The sequence below is a fragment of the Rosa rugosa genome, chromosome 5 (assembly GCF_958449725.1).
Source record: "Rosa rugosa chromosome 5, drRosRugo1.1, whole genome shotgun sequence".
NCBI classification, from domain to species: Eukaryota; Viridiplantae; Streptophyta; class Magnoliopsida; order Rosales; family Rosaceae; genus Rosa; species Rosa rugosa.
Genome location: NC_084824.1, coordinates 7,881,607 through 7,897,916, shown reverse-complemented (window position 1 = coordinate 7,897,916; position 16,310 = coordinate 7,881,607). Strand labels below are relative to the sequence as shown.

At 37.8% G+C, this 16,310-nt stretch overlaps 3 protein-coding genes across 4 annotated transcripts; 2 read left to right on the top strand and 1 right to left on the bottom strand.

Annotated features, from left to right (window-relative positions):
* Positions 1–2,479: 2,479 nt before the first annotated feature.
* On the top strand, positions 2,480–3,166 carry LOC133712193 (uncharacterized). The gene has a single exon (XM_062138297.1). The coding sequence runs from the start codon at positions 2,571–2,573 to the stop codon at positions 2,979–2,981; it is 411 nt and encodes a 136-aa protein (XP_061994281.1). The 5' UTR covers positions 2,480–2,570; the 3' UTR covers positions 2,982–3,166.
* Positions 3,167–3,251: 85 nt separating this feature from the next.
* On the bottom strand, positions 3,252–4,578 carry LOC133712192 (ribulose bisphosphate carboxylase small subunit, chloroplastic 1). Of its 2 annotated transcripts, none has more exons than XM_062138296.1 (3): positions 4,330–4,578; positions 4,088–4,215; positions 3,252–3,716 (listed from the first exon to the last, which is right to left on the bottom strand). In XM_062138296.1, the coding sequence occupies exons 1-3, from the start codon at positions 4,504–4,506 to the stop codon at positions 3,479–3,481; spliced, it is 543 nt and encodes a 180-aa protein (XP_061994280.1). In that variant the 5' UTR covers positions 4,507–4,578; the 3' UTR covers positions 3,252–3,478. The 2 variants fall into 2 exon arrangements, with proteins under 2 accessions (XP_061994280.1, XP_061994279.1); XM_062138295.1 differs by having other exon boundaries at positions 4,081–4,215; positions 4,330–4,569.
* Positions 4,579–11,254: 6,676 nt separating this feature from the next.
* Positions 11,255–14,463, top strand: LOC133712880 (uncharacterized). Its single transcript, XM_062138991.1, has 3 exons — positions 11,255–11,612; positions 13,668–13,873; positions 14,034–14,463. Exons 1-3 carry the CDS (start codon positions 11,511–11,513, stop codon positions 14,299–14,301), a joined length of 576 nt encoding a protein of 191 aa, XP_061994975.1. The 5' UTR covers positions 11,255–11,510; the 3' UTR covers positions 14,302–14,463.
* The last annotated feature ends 1,847 nt before the right edge of the window (positions 14,464–16,310 follow it).

The window sequence follows — 16,310 nt, the reverse complement described above, 5'->3', positions numbered from 1 at the left end:
TGAACTTCAGGTTCAAATAAATTTGATGCTCGAAACTTCAGGCTCGAGGTAATTAAACTGAAGTTTTGATTTCACTTTTTAACTAATTTTTATTTTGTACTCGAAGCTTCGGGTTCGAGTTTTTACTGTTAGAACTTCGGGTTCTACTATGTGGTACTTTGAACTTCTGGTTCAAAAAATGTACACTCGAAATTTGGAGGTTCGAGATATCAGATTGCTGGTCCGTATAAAAAAAATTACTTTAATGAAAGAAAAGAAATTAATAGAATGCGAGCAAATAAATAAAATAATAATGGAAACTTCTGGTTCCATTAATGAAGAGAATACACAGAACTTCTGGTCTGGTTCATGATAATCTTCTATCTTTCTTCAAATTGCACAAGAACGTAATATTGTCTTCTGGACAAATTCTCTTTATAAAAAAAATGTATAGTCAAGAGGCTTCTGGCATTGACTTGGTGTCCATCCTCGAACTACAGCTTCTGGAGGTGGTTTGAACCCCATTATTGAAAAAAAATAGAGGAACTTCAAGCCCTCTTATAATTGGGGATTAAGATAAGTTTATATATTCGATTATATAGCTCTGAGGATCTTCTGGCCCTCGTAATTGTATAAACTCTGGGAAACTTCATGTCACAATATTTCACTATATGATCCTTGAGGAGCGTCCTCTTGTAATCAGATAAAGAGACTTTAGGTCTCAATCAATTTTAATTACAGAATAAGATGGTCTGATCAATCAATAAATCAATAAAACAAAGGTTAAATAAAAATATACCTTAATCAGTTAAGCTCACCCATACCGGGCTTGTAGACCAAAGGAAAACTAGTCCACTATTTCTGGAATAATCAATTGTTTTGATACAGAACCAAACAAATTTATTTCCTCACCGAAGACTGCAACAGTTATCAACTGTGTGTTCTATCAACCAATTTGGTTAATAACTCCGTCGTGTACGACTTAACCTTGCATATGTAAAAAGATAATCAGTAACAAAGCATATATGAATTAACTAATTGATATGCTGTAGTAATGAAATATATATATGTGATAGAGAAAGAACAAGTCTGTTCTGCATGATTATCAAGTCATATATTATATAAAATAAACATGATATATAAGACTCATAGGAGATGTATCAAACTTGAAAACAAAAACAGAAGAAACAGGAATGTCATGGTGCGATTAACATATATGAAACAGGAATCAATGGCACCCATTTATGATTATAAGATTTGATTAAGGGCAAAGTGGGCTGCGATTCCTATTATCTCATAATGGAATCTAGTGAAAGCAAACGTATAACATATATAAGGAACAGTGTTCGTGCAATGAGTAATTAACAAACATCAGCTAGATTATATACGATGCCGTATATCTTCATAAACCCTTATATACATAATTGACATAGATTATAAATAAACTCATAGATCATGAGTTATAGTTAAGAGCAACAATGTTGCACCATAAAACTCGTAGATCATCATAGAGTTTTCAGAAAAATGAATAAGAGCAAAGCGTGCTGATAACGTGTTATAAAGTAGAGAAAAGATGAAGAGAGAATAGTTGGGAAGAAGTAGAAGTGTTCTCATTCAGTCTCATTAGCCTCCTTTATATAGAGGTAGGGTTTACATCAAAGTACATAACTAATGAGTATTTACATGGACATCCACATAGATAATAATATTTACAACAGTTTTTTATTTATTTATCAAACATAATAAAATCTAAAATTTTAGACAAAAACTGATTTTTTTTTTTTTTAAAGCGAAGCAATCCCAAAGAGAGCCTTAAAAAATAAACAGTTTAAATTCTTTTAAAAATATATCTCTGAAAAGAGAAAGCTAATTTTTTTAAATAAAATTAAAAACAAAATATCATTTTCTCATTCAACTTACTTTAATGAGAATCTGTTACATGTACATTTTGTTAATTCGGTGCATATTCTCATATAATGACAACTACTTTGAAAAACTCATAAGTAATCGTATGTTAAAATTTGCGCTGAATTATAGAATCTCACGTTGAAAAATCTTAAACATCAACCAATTAATTTTCGAATGATCGAAAAATGCCTGATTCTTTTACATAATTGGTTTATCAAAATCTTCTTTTATCCACTGAAAATACATCGAATTTGACACCATTCAGTAGAATGATCGGTGTATGAATATTTTAACCAAACTGGGCTTGGCCGACATTCATTCAGCTAGTTGCCCAGTTGTCCTCTGGAAAGTTCAATAAAGAACTGCCACTACTTGGCCTTTTGGTAGTTTTTAGGGTTTACGCTTCGAAAACGACAAGGCAAAGGCACGTGAACACTCTCCACAAAAATATCAACCACTACCGCGCTGCCTCCAGGCTCTGAATTGAGTCAATTCTAATCAAACTACTTGTCCAGATACCAAAACAACCGTCCATCTTTACACCAAAAAAAAAAAACAACCGTCCATCCCTATATATACCTATATAAAGTGTTATCATCATCAATATCTTCTTGCCGTCTCATTCTTCGCTTCTTCTATAATAACCAGCCTTCTTTGTAAGAAAGAAAACCCCAATTGCATCAATGAAGAGGCAGAGACGTGTAGATCATGGTGGTGGTGCTACCGCGGAAGCTCCAAAGCTTGACGCTGCAACAATGTCAATGCCGCGCAAGAAGCCCAAGATCAGAGCCGCTGCCAAGGTGAAAGAAGAGGCGGCCATCAAAGTGGAAAATGTGAGTCTTGATGGTGGAAACGATCAAATGGTGGCGGCTCAGGTTGCGATGGCGGCGGCGGAGGAGGAGAATTACTCGTGTAGTGATGGGTCAGTTTGGTTGGATGAGCAAATGTCATGGGGGTCAGTTTGGTCACCATTGTGGGATGTGGAGTTCATGGGTGAAGCACACTATGGATTGTTTAGTGATCATGTGGTTTGGGATGATGATATTTGGGGATTAAGGACCACCAGCAAGGAGATTCCAATTTCGAACCGATGAGAGTGACAATTGATACGTTATCAGATCAACAATTCTGCTTTTGTATAAGATCTTTTTCCATAGAAGGAAAAAATATATAGTATGTGGCTGTAGAAAAATTGGAGTTATGTAGTAACATCTGGTGTTTGTATATGAACAGAATATTCAGGCCTCTAATTTTGAAATCGAAATGACTTGTCTGCAAACCCCAGCCTGCAAATACATATTAGATCATATATAGTTCACTTGTCTTCTAGCTCTATGCATGAAAAGTTTGAGACAATAACCATCTGATGGAAATTATTATAACATATATGCGGAAGTTCATAAACAACAAACTCACTCCATTATTACCTCAGTTCTCAGAAGGAAATCAGAAGAGTATACAGACGATTACAGAAAGGAAACAGAAAAAATGGGAATTGCTACAAAACGAATGATACACTGCAGACTCTAGATATTACACAACTTGCAATTCAAAAGCCATATATGATAGGTTTAGTATCATGAATATGGCTTTAGAACTTAGTAGCTTGCTGGCTTGTAGGCAATGAAACTAACACACTGTACTTGGCGAACGTTGTCAAATCCGATGATCCTGATGAAGGCTTCGGGGTAAGTCTTCTTGGCCTCTTCGAGCTCAGCAATAACCTGGGAAGCGTCGGTGCATCCGAACATGGGGAGCTTCCACATTGTCCAGTAACGTCCGTCATAGTACCCGGGGGACTTGTTGTTCTCACGGTAGACGAAACCGTGCTACATCACATCCATCAACACAACAACGAGTTTAAGTCAGTACATAAATTCTATAGTAACCTCTTTCAATAAAATTCACAAGCAAAAGTCCTTTCAAAAAACTAGAAAATAATTGTCGGCAACTTTTCTTAACAAGTCGATATACCAATACACATGTAATATCAGCTTGAGGACAAGCTGATCCTCACACCTAAACTGTTAAAATGTTTTTGAATATCTTTATAACTAGTTATAAATAAGTAAGATGGAAAGTATATCGTATGGTTTTAGATTTGGTAACGATTCATAAAATGATCTTGTCACACTTGTTATCCAATCACTATAATAATTTACATATTTTTTTAGAAGAAATGAAAATAGTAACCTCCAACTCAAATTCCAAGCAGGGAACCCATTTGTTGCGGAGAAGGTACTCTACTTCCTTGGCCAATGACTCGACAGTTAGAGGAGGAAGGTAAGAGAGGGTCTCAAACTTCTTCAATCCAACTGTTGGCCACACCTGCATTCATCAAACCATAATTTAGTTAACTGTAACCCGATTAATCACCCAACTCTAAACCACCTCAGAAGTAAGTTACTAATTAGTGTGTAGCTAGGTAGGTTATATATGTACCTGCATGCACTGGACTCTTCCACCGTTGCTGGCAACAGAGGTAATATCGTTGGCCTTGCGGGTCACAGGGAAGGCGGAGGCCGACTTGAGCCCGTTGAAGGGTGCAACCATGCTAGCCTGAACCGGGGCACGGTTAACTGAGGCAACGGTTGCTGAGGACATCATAGAGGAAGCCATTTCTGCTCTATACCTTAGCTCTCCTCCTCTTCTTCAGCTAAGTAAGTTTAAGAGGACTTGGCAGTGTTTCCTACTTCTTTCTATATATAGTAAAAACCTCAATTCTACAGTCCAAAACTGCCATCCAATGGTCACAACCTCATCTACTGGTTTTCGCGCATCTATCCGCCATTGGATCATGCTTGGGGTGACATTACAGCTCCAGGGCCACATAATTGGGGAAAATTGAATCCACAGCCTTATCTTATGCACTCCATAGGTTATGACACCTGGCTTGCACACATATCTTATCGGAAGCTATGAATTATTTTCCTGATGTTCGTAATGTTTGTGAGGCTTAGATTTTTATCTGTTGGGTTGTGGGGAGGCTAAGATTTTTTTGGTTGGTGTAACTTCAGTCGATTGCGATAGAATGAAAGTAACTCCCAACTTGCAAATGCCTACCTCTACCAAAAACAGAAACTCGAAATTTTCCGAAATCGAATAAGTTTTTGACTCATATCCATGTCACAATTATTGCAGAGACAGTGGGAACTAATCAGAACCAGTACTTTGCTCTTGGCTGGAGATAAGTGATGGCACCTCTCCATGGTTGGGTGTGGAAAGAAATATCTAAGCCTCCTGACTTGGCCTATGTCGAAGCCTTTTTTGAGATACCACTGAATCTCTTCGTGTGTTCTAGCCCACGAAAAAGATGGGAAAAAAAATGGAAGAGAATTTAGCAGCCCAATAAGGCCATAAAGAAACTCTGTAGTCCATTACCTTTCTTGGCAAACAGACATGAAATTCTGAAATGTCAGTTTCTTTTTGTTTATTTATTTTTATTTCTTCTCAAAAATGTTGTTGTGCCCATGAGTCTGTGAACTTTTTTTTTATAATTTTTTTTTAAATTTTTTTAAGAAAGAAACTTGCAACGAAAAATTTCTACAACAATCCCCTTCCTATGATTTAACTAGCAACGGTGTTCACATAACATTGGTAAATTTGAATAACTATTAGCTAAGTTATTAAATGTCAAGAAGGTAAAGCATTATCAATACAACCACATCAATGAAGAAGGGGATTCAAGATTTTATCGACAAAAAATTGGCATAGGCATAACACCTATGCGTATTAAGATACTCGTTCAAGATATTAGATGTTTAGCTTTTTCTTTTGAAGCAATTCTTAGATGCATTTTTATAGAGACTAATTTTAAAGCATGTGCGGGTATTTTCAGCTTTTCACAAACCAAGTAAGACGTGTTCTGAGTAACAATTTATTATTTCAAAATGTAATAAGTGAGATGGGGTGATGGGCATGTAACATAACATGACTGATCAATTAAAAACGTCTTTCTCATTTTATTTTGCCTCTGTATAAAAAAAGTGTATAAAAAGAAAAGGGCTCATGAAGGGCAATATAAGAATATTACTACCGGCAACCCTCTATGGACCCAATGACCCAATCCAAAGGTAACCCTTATGCTTTAAATATAGGGGAAATGATCATTTACCCAATTTCAACTTAAAAATTGCCCACTTGCTCCACAAACAGTTTTTTAACCCCATTTACCTAAAACACTCTAAGGGATTATTTCCCTAATACCCAATTAATTCTTTTTTATTATTTTTATTTATTTTTGGGACTTTTTTGCCCTTTCCTTCTTTCTCACTTAGAGAGAGAAGTCATCCTCCACCTTGCTGTGCACCGGTGACCAGTGGCCGGCCGCGGTCTCCGGTGACCGGAGTCCGGCGTCCAGTGATAGGAATCCGACAACCAGTCACCGGAATCCCGAATCCGACTGTCGGACTGGTGACCGGATTCCTTCGTCTGATTTTATTACCCCCCCCCAATAATCATATTATTGCCCCCCAATAATCATATTATTGCCCCCCAATAATCATATTATTGCTCCCTAATAAACTTGTTATTGGGGATCAATAATTAGTGAAAAATGAAGATGTTTTGAATTTTGAAAGCTTTCGGAGGTTTATCCAAATAAATAATCTTATTATTGCCTCCCAATAATCTTATTATTGCCCCAATAAACATTTTATTGCCCCTCAGTAATCTTATTATTGCCTTCCAATAATCTTATTATTGCCAACCAAATCATAATAAAAAAAGCAATCACTACTGGAAAAATAAAATTAGACCAGCCAGGAAATGTAGTGGGTAGCAAAAAAAAAAAAAAAAAAAACTAGAAACTGATTTGGGCACCTAGTAAAGCTCTGGGCACCCAATCACCATCTTCGTCGGCACCGTGGCTTCGTCTCCGGCTTCTGAAGGCTATACGTCGGTCGACGTTCGGGTATGGACAACGAGTCAGTCGTTTTATAAGCCGTCGATCGCTCTTGGAGGCTGAACAAGCTCCAGCGCCGGCTCCGATCGCTGTAATTTCAGGTCAGCCACATCGGGCGTTCGGGTCGATTGCGGATCTACTAAGGAACGACAAAGCCTCCATGGATGGACGCCCCCGTCCAGTCCCCAACGTCGTCCAATCCCCAACGCTTAGCTCCTGACGAACCGGTGTCCAATCCTCGTCCGGCAAATACTGCAGTGAACTCGGCGTCTTCGAGTCGACGGAGGTGGTGGTCACCTGCTCAGTTGGCGTGACAGGGGGGAGAGGGAGAGAGAGAGATCCGGCGAAGACTGCAGTGAATTGGCGTCTTCGAGTCGACGGAGGTGGTGGTCACTTTGCTCAGTTGACGTTACAGGAGGAGAGAGAGAGAGAGAGAGAGAGAGAGAGAGAGAGAGAGAGAGAGAGAGAGAGAGAGAGAGAGAGAGAGAGAGAGAGAGAGAGAGAGAGAGAGAGAGAAGGTTGTAATTTATTAATTAGACTGGGGGTAAAAATGTCACTTGTGCTTAAATTGTGTAAATGAGAGTAAAAAACTCTTAGTGGGTAAGTAGGCAATTTTCAGGCTAAAATTGGGTAAAAGTGGTCACGGCCCCTTAAATATAATTTATTACCATTCTTTTTTTAATTTTTACAATGTTAAAATGTAAGAGAATTTCCATGTGTTTCAAAGAAAAAGAAAAAGAAAGAAAATAAGAGTAGTTTACAACTGAAATATCCGTCTCTCGTTCAGAATCCAGAACAAAAGACATGAGCTCCGAGTTTGGTTTCTAGACTTCTGAATAGCTAGATGGAAGAACAAAATAGTGATGACTGATGAGAAGCAAATAAGGTCTAGTTTCAAGGGTATGCAAGCAAAATAAAAAAGACAGGGAGTCATAGCATGGAACATTCGTCGTTTCGTGCCATCCTTCAATTTTGATTCAAATGCTTGTTGTCTATTTGTGACGGTGCAGGGCCTACAAACTCACAAATGTATGGTGAGATCTGCTTCAGATCCTTAGAAGCAAGTGTCTTCAGACTTCAGGGTATTTTACCCTCTGCAAAATGCAGAGGTCCCATGCCTAATTATACTTTTAACCCCATTATATCTTTGGGAAATTATGATCTTTATTTCTCTAGTTGAATAAGAACAATCTTAGACCTTGTATTATAGATTACAAAAGACACATTAAAGAATGAAGGGTGGAATATTCAGACTTCTTTCATTGTTTTGGTTGATATTTTTACAGAATATAATATTTAAGTTATTAAAAAAAAAAATGTAATTGTAAAATAAAGAGTGTAAATTTCAGTATCTTATAGAATTAGAGGTAGTAGTACATCATGTATGTTCTTGGATATTACTCTCTTAGATTACTAAGGAGACTTTCAAGTATATTGGGATGAATGTTTCTACAATCAGTGGTTCAGCATGATGTTTGATACTTTGATACTGATGTGGATTGCATGATGCTCAAAATTATCAAGTTAAAATTCAGGAAGGTTTCATTTTTCTTTAAACACTTTTTTCTTCTATTGTAAAAAAAAAACAAAACAAACACATTTGTTTTTTTTTTTCTTATTAATTAGGTATTTGGTATGAGAACCTTTTTTTTTTTTGGAGTGAGAAACTGAGAATCATGTCAACTCATTTATTGATCTACGAAATTATACATAACTACTTTGTGGGGCTAACAAAAGAGGTAGTACCTAAGCAATTCAAACTTATTAAGAACAATGAAGTCCATCCAAAATTACAACACTCATGGAACAATCAAAATGACAGAGGAGATGTGGGTACTCTTGGTGACATATCTCAAACCTGAAACTAGAAATACCTTTCCTATAAGAGAAGGAATTCTTCTAAATAATGATGAAAAAAAAAGGACAAACTCAGCCCAAAGGCTAAGGTTCATACCCATTTCTTGTAAACCTAGGCCCATCAAAAGATGACAAACCCTAGAGATTCTGTCGTAGCCATCCCCATGATCACGTTGCTAGTTGCAACTCCGTACAGCGCCCAGGCCAAAGATTATTCCCACCGTCGCTAGTAATCCACACCGACAATAATGATAGGTTAATGGCAGTACGCTACGACACCCAAGTTGAATCCATAATTCATCGATCATTGATGTACATGTCCATCACCAAAGTCTTGAATAACGGCCTAGTGTTTGTAGCCAACTCCAACCCCAGTCCTGTTCATTGTTTTTTTTTTTTTTAATTTTTTATCGAAATCACATGGTATCTTTAAAGGCTTTCTAGACCTATAGACTTAACTGTGCTAGATGTCATGTCAAAAAGCATCATCCCCCTTGACCACAAAGAATAGATTGAGATTTAAACTCTAATCAGCATCGACAAGATTCGAACCCTAGTATGGGAGTTCCACTCCTGAAGGCTCTTACCAACTCGACCACATATAGTGGTTTGGTCTTGTCCTTGTTAACCTCTCCAACAACACCAAAAGGTCGTGTAGGATATGTTAACCTTAGGTTCAATACCCCAGCCTTCCCGATCCGACGAAATATGATCTCTTCCTTCTGCTATCACCCTTCCCACATCACTAAAAAACCCGAGTAAGAGAACCACCGCAGAGTTGAAACCTATAACTGCAAGGTAATGGCTCTGCAAACCGCCGCCGCCGCCCTCAAAGAAACCATAAAGGAAGAAGAGACCCCCCCCCTCTCGCCCATGATGCCAAATTGCCGCCAAGGGAACCAGACGACTGCCCCCAACCTCTTAAGAGTTAGTACAGTCATCATGTTACATATTAACTTGGTAAAAGAAGATTTGAATCTTATACCTTTACCATAATTTTCATCGGGAGAACTGACTAATTTATTAGACCAAATACTAGTTACTTGAAGTAATATTTTTAAATTACATATATACATATGCCCTTAATATAGAGACAGTGTGAAGCTACATGCTGTAAATCCAAAAAAAAATTCTCTGAGAAACCCTAAGACCGAGGTTTCGCCGTTTGTTGCAACATCAGTCTCGTCCGGCGGCGCCCGGGCATCGGGGTGGCCTCCGGCCTCACTGCCGTCTTGGGATGTGCTGCCGGACGGGGGATCGATAGCTACTGCCCTTGGGACTCTGTCGGGGAGGTTTGTTCTTGGCTTTGTCAGTTTTGGTTTGGCTGGGCTGGAGGCGGCGGCGGTGGGCTGCGTCGTTACAAGCTGCTTGTCAATCCCCGTGGAGGTCTTCTTGGACCGACGGCGCCGACGGGATTTTCGATCCATGGCGGTGCGGGGCTGTGAGGAACCGAATCGGGGACTGCGTTTGATTGGTGGTGATGCAGGTCGACGATGTGCTCGAGGCGGTTTTGATCGCTGTCATGGTGGTGTGGACGCGACGAGGCGTGTTGGCGGCAGGGATCAGACCAAACTAGGCTGGAAAGTGACGCATGCTGAGGGATGGGAGCAGATGGAGGACTGGGTCCAAACCGGGTTGATGGGCTGTGGGTGATCTTCTTGGCTGACTACCATATTGGGCTTCAGTTTGTTGGGCTCGGGTTTCTACCCTAGTCCAGTAACTTCTAAATTTGGGCTAGGGTTTAGGCCTTTGGCCCAACCCTATGTTTTTAGCTTTTGTCTAATTACTCTATGTTCCCTGTTTTTTTAGGACCCAAACGAGTGTTTGTTTAGGCTTGTCTATTTGCTATGTTTTTCCATAGCTTATAGGCTCGCTTTCTTGCGAGCGATAAGTTCAAATATAGTCGGTCTATCCTATGTATCACTGTGGCTCCTCCACGAAGTCTTGTCTGGCCATTGTTATGTGTCAGCGGATGGGTATGTAATGACCTTCTTGGCATGCGCTATTATCAATGGAATTATCCTTTATTCAAAAAAATATAGAGACAGTGTGGAATGAGAATCTTGTAAGAATGACTATTAAGCACTCTCAAACACAACCATTAGATAACTAGTTGAACATCTTAAATCTAGATTAAGAAATTATCGTAAGTAATCATTACAATTCTCTAACAAATAACTATTTCTACATGTACATGTTTTTTGAATGAATAGATGTTATCCTCTTTGAATTATTATGTTCCTAATCTTATATTGGATTCGCCATAATTACGAATTTGAACTCATTAGTTTTTCTCTATATTTTGATTTTTCTCTATTTTAAGGGAATTGCATCTTTTGCTCAAACAGATTCCTATAACTATCTAAATTTTAGGGATAGTGAGGAAAAAGAAAACAAAATTCCCTAAATTTACAGCAATCTCTAAAATTTTAAGAAATAATTATGTAGATTTTAGAGATTACTGTGAAATAAGAAATTTATTGGAGTTGATGAAAAAAATCAAGTAGAGTTTTGACTTTTAGTTTCCTCTAAACTTCCGGTGGAAACCCTCACATCTCTAAAGTGGTTTCTTTAAACTCGAACCCGCCTCCTCGTTTCTCCTACTAAACACACGACCCACCGCTACTTCCCCGCGTGGCCAACACTTTCGCACAGCGGCGGAACAGAGACCACCGTCCTCTGTACTTTGACCCTCGCGTGTCCTCAACTCTTCACAACCCTCGCGTGGGTCGGAGAAGCTTCCCCTTCCGCCAATACAAAAGCGCTTTTCCACTGCTTTTGAGAAAAGCAAAGTTGTCACTTTGCTGTGGTGCTGTTTCACTCTGTGTCAGTAGGCACCGGCTTACAGCGTCTGATTCCGGAGATGGGAGAAGGAAAAGGCTCGACTCTGGTGCACCTTCTGGTCGTCGTTCTCAGCTTAGTGGCTTTTGGGTTCGCCATTGCCGCCGAGAGACGAAGAAGTGTGGTATGCCTCTCTTACCCTTTTTTGCTTTCTACTTCGCTCATTTACTGTTCCTCTGTACTTGGGGGTTAATGTATCTACTAGCTACTTCTTGTCTTTGTATCTTGATCTGGGTTTTATAGTGCTTACATATCATGGATTCTATGTTCTGTATTTGAAAATCTGTTGTGTGTACTCTGTGAAGGATTAGGGTTCTAGAATGGCATGGGAGTTTTAATCAGCGCCCGTTGAAAGTGGGTTACTTAAGAATTTTTGAGTTTGGATTTGCTGATATTGAAATTTGGGTTTGGGGCTTCTGTGATGGATGCACAAGTTGGGATTTTTGATGTTGAACTTAAAAAAAATATATATAAAGAATATATTCATTCTGCTTCTAGGAATAAGAGGGTTGAAAATTTTATATGCCGCCAGAGCTGATCTCCCTTCTATTGATATAATGAGATTTCACTATACTACAGATTCTTCTTGGAATAGAGAAGGTTGCTTTGTACTGCTTGTGGTTATATTCTTGTTTCAGGGTTAGAATTGTTGCAATTGTCAATCTGTGATCTATGATGCCAGAGATTGTTTTTTTTTTTTTTTTGGTGTTATTTTTAATCAAGTATTCTAGCTTATTCGTACTATAGACTGATGTTTAACATGTTGCTGACTTAGTGACTGCTGACTGTGTATGTTTAAAATGATTCCTGGCCCTCTTTACTTATTGGCTCTATAGGCTTCATACCATAATTTTCAATTCATCAGTCCGGCGGTCCTTTTTTTAAGGATGATGAAATTTTTTGTGAAGAATTATGCACTTCCATGTAGGCATATAAGAGGAGTCAATTCATGCGTCATTGGATTAGCTTTATGAAAGCCTGTATCACCTTGATTCAGTTTTAGAACATTTCAAAAGTTGTTTCTTTTTTTTCAAACAAAACATTCAAATAGAGAACTCAGAAAGAAACTAACAGCTTGCAACATTTACCCTGTTCTAAATATCAAATGTTGTGCTAGTAGGGAGCAATGTTATAGGTGCTATTACTTTCAGTTTCCTATATAGAGTTTCACTTTGTAGATTCATTAGTGAAATCACCTGAGTTTTTTCATTTCTCTGGTAGTATTGGTGTAAATATGGGGAAGGAAGAGTGGAAACTGGAAGGAATATATGTCACAGTATTCTGCTTTGTTTTTCTCCCCACTTTCTGCTTCTTTTCTTTTTAGTTCATTAGATCTGGTTTCATTACCATTACTTGGTTTACTTTTTAATTATTACTCATCTTCATTAAGATCTCCTGTCAGAAGCATATGGGGAGTAAGACTATCATATTCTTTGCTCCCTCTCTGTTAATTAAGTATATGAAGTTGTCTCTCGTTGGATGATGTTGCAATAATCCAATTAATTCAAACCTTTCAACCATATATTTGAGTGAATATAAGAGCCATATGGTCATTTTTGTGGTTTTGGCACATGAATGTATAGATTTGTATCAAACAGGACTGGATGTGGTTGTAGACTCGAGGATCTTATATTTGTTCTGATGTATCAGAAGAGATAAGGTTTTCAGTGATAGATCTGTAATCGATACTCATAACAACTTTATTTTAGTTAACTAATGAGAATAGTCCCATTACTAAAGAAGAAATAGAGATAGTATGACTCCTTTACCAAAAGGTTCAAAAATAGTATAAGGGCTTGATTTTTTTGTTCTTAATACCTCCTTTAATTTCTGAGTTACGGATGGAAGATATTCAAGCATTTCGGCAGTATCTGATTGCCCATAGCATTGCCATTTCTTCAGATGTCTTTCATCTCATGTTAGAATCTTAAACAGGCTGACATATTTTTTGTTGGAAAAAAAAACTTTAAATAGCAGCAAGTAAAGTACAGTATGTACTATCTCCAAGTCAAGTATGTCAGTACAGCTTGCATATGGAAAGTAAACTGGATTTAAGGATTTTTGGTTTAACTTTGTTTGGCAAATCTATGTTGACATTTTGGGATTAAGCTGGATTGTGGTGCTTTATGGTCTCAAATTTCTGTACCATCAATTTAAAGTAACCTTTGTTTCCTGGCAGGGTGTAATATATAAGGATGAACGAACAAATGAAACTTACTGTGTCTATAACTCAGATGTTGCTACTGGTTATGGAGTGGGCGGCTTCTTGTTTCTTCTCTCGGGGGAATCCCTACTCATGGGTGTCACGAAGTGCATGTGTTTTGGAAGACCCTTAGCCCCTGGCGGAAATCGAGCTTGGACCATTATATATTTTGTCTCATCATTGTGAGAATGCCAGTTTCCTTTGATACCATGGATTTACACTAATCATATTTAAATCAAAGCATGTCAGAAACTCATAATCAGATCATATGGGATTATTTGCTGCTGCCTAGATTGAATTTGGTCTCTTGGATTAAAATTTCCTCCATTTTTGCATCTGCAGGGTAACTTTTCTGATTGCAGAATCATGCTTGATTGCTGGTGCTACAAAAAATGCCTATCACACCAAGTACCGGGGGATGATATATGCTCAGAACTTCTCCTGTGACGCATTGCGAAAAGGCGTTTTTATTGCTGGAGCAGTATTTGTGGTTGCAACAATGGTCCTCAATGTCTATTACTACATGTACTTCACCAAGGCAATCACTACTCAGGCAGCTCACAAAGCAAAGCGTACAAGCTCAAACATCGGGATGGCTGGGTATGCATAGATAGAACCAGAACTACGACAAGCTAGATAGCTTCCAAGTCGAGTTTTACGTTTTGATTATGATTATTGGTTTCTCAAATGTTATATGAGTATGGGATGCCTCTGTGATTGCAGACTTGGTATGTGATTACTTTTAAATATATAATTAGATTACATTAGTTTATCTCATGGTTTATAACTTTATGGCAAAATTTTGCAAACAGTACACCAAGTAAATGCCACCAATAATTCTTATACATAAAGTTCCAAGCCAAATATTTTGGTACACGAAATCTGAAACTTGACCCACTATCAGTACACGACGTCAATTTTTGACACCAAAATGTCCATTATGCCCTCAGTTCTTTTTTTTTTTAATAAATTTTTTTTTTCCTTCGTTTTTTCTGTTATTTTTTTTCCTTCGTTTTTTTCTGTTAATTTTTTTTCTTCCTTCGTTTTTATCTCTTTCTTTCTTTTCACATGACTAAATATTGGCTGAATTACAAATATAAGTTGTAGGACCATAAATCTCACCAATTGGAGGGCAAGGGCGGTGTTGGAAGCGAGGGAGTGAGCCCGGAAGAAGGAAGAAGGAAGAAGAAAGAGATAAAAACGAAGGAAAAAAAAATAACAGAAAAAACGAAGGAAAAAAAATAATAGAAAAAACGAAGGAAACAAAAATAACAGAAAAAAAAAAAAAAAAAAAAACTGAGGGCATAATGGACATTTTGGTGTCAAAAATTGACGTCGTGTACTGATAGTGGGTCGAGTTTCAGATTTCGTGTACCGAAATGTTTGGTTTGGAACTTTATGTATAAGAATTATTAGTGGCCTTTACTTGGTGTACTGTTTGCGAAATTTTCCCTAACTTTATATACAAGTGCCTATATGAATAATCCTTAGGAAACAAGAAGCCCAAAAGTTACCAATCATTCGGTAGTTTATGGTGGTATGAAATATTACCCATGTGGTTTCAAAGCATCTAATTATGATTTGCAACAGTAATCCAAGTTTTGTCCAAATGAAAGTCAACTTTTAACCTTAAATCACAATGTCTATTATGAGCAGGGGCGGTTCAGGATAGAATTGGGTGTTCCTTCGCAAATGGCCGCATACTGTAAGGGGCACCAATAAAGTTACATGTTGATTATGCATGTAAGATTTGTTCTCATATAGAACTTAAAACTATCTCTATTTCTCTTGGTTTTCGAACTGAGAAATTGTACATATGAAACTTCGGGCCGGCCCCCCTCAATATGACCCCTTCTGGGAAAAGGAACCTTCCCTTGACATATTGGTCACAACTAGGTCACCTCTGCCCAACTGAGCCATTTCATTTCAATGGTGTACATCCTGTTGGAATCGTCAATCAAATATTACGTACCTCTGAATTTACAGTACCTCTGGGAGGTGCCATGAGTCCATGACTTAAACCGCTGAATAATCAAATTACAGGACAGAGCAGGATTATATGAGGCCAAGAAGAAAATGGCAAAAGCATTAAAGCCGGGGGTAAGAGAAGACTGAGAAGTGAGAAGTAGTATAGGGTGCTCAGTGCAAATGGCAAAGTGGAATGGTTACTGCAAGTCAAAATCTCTGAGTGTAACTAGTATGTATTAAATTTATATATACACCACAGCAAGAGCCATGGAGGAGGACTAAGTCCAAGTAGAAGCTAAAAGGTGTCAAATTTGGCTGCAGATAGCTAGAGGATCAGATTTGAGATAGGGTAAGCTTTTTGCCCTTTTTTAAGACTATAGGCTGTTGCCCTTTTTTGGCCTTTTTCCAGCCATAAAACAAAACACACTTTTCTAGTTTTCTTTCTAACAAATTACATATAAGTTATTGACAAGAGATGACTTAACAAATACATCCATTAAAGATTGAATTAAACATATAAGGACTAAATCTTACAAATAAGGACAATGTGCTCTCCACTTGCCACATGTTATGAGCTAATTTACTTTTTTACCCTTAACTACTTCTTTTGACTTCTAATCTCTTTACAAGGATTAAATCTTACAAATAAGG

Excerpts from the sequence above, each read along its gene's own strand:
- LOC133712193 (XM_062138297.1), top strand. The coding sequence starts at position 2,571 with ATGAAGAGGCAGAGACGTGTAGATCATGGTGGTGGTGCTACCGCGGAA.
- LOC133712192 (XM_062138296.1), bottom strand. The coding sequence starts at position 4,506 with ATGGCTTCCTCTATGATGTCCTCAGCAACCGTTGCCTCAGTTAACCGT. Across the intron at positions 4,216-4,329 it reads GAAGAGTCCAGTGCATGCAG|GTGTGGCCAACAGTTGGATT; the intron begins GTACATATATAA and ends TGATGAATGCAG. Across the intron at positions 3,717-4,087 it reads GTTCCCTGCTTGGAATTTGA|CACGGTTTCGTCTACCGTGA; the intron begins GTTGGAGGTTAC and ends GATGTGATGTAG.
- LOC133712880 (XM_062138991.1), top strand. The coding sequence starts at position 11,511 with ATGGGAGAAGGAAAAGGCTCGACTCTGGTGCACCTTCTGGTCGTCGTT. Across the intron at positions 11,613-13,667 it reads CCGAGAGACGAAGAAGTGTG|GGTGTAATATATAAGGATGA; the intron begins GTATGCCTCTCT and ends GTTTCCTGGCAG. Across the intron at positions 13,874-14,033 it reads ATATATTTTGTCTCATCATT|GGTAACTTTTCTGATTGCAG; the intron begins GTGAGAATGCCA and ends TTGCATCTGCAG.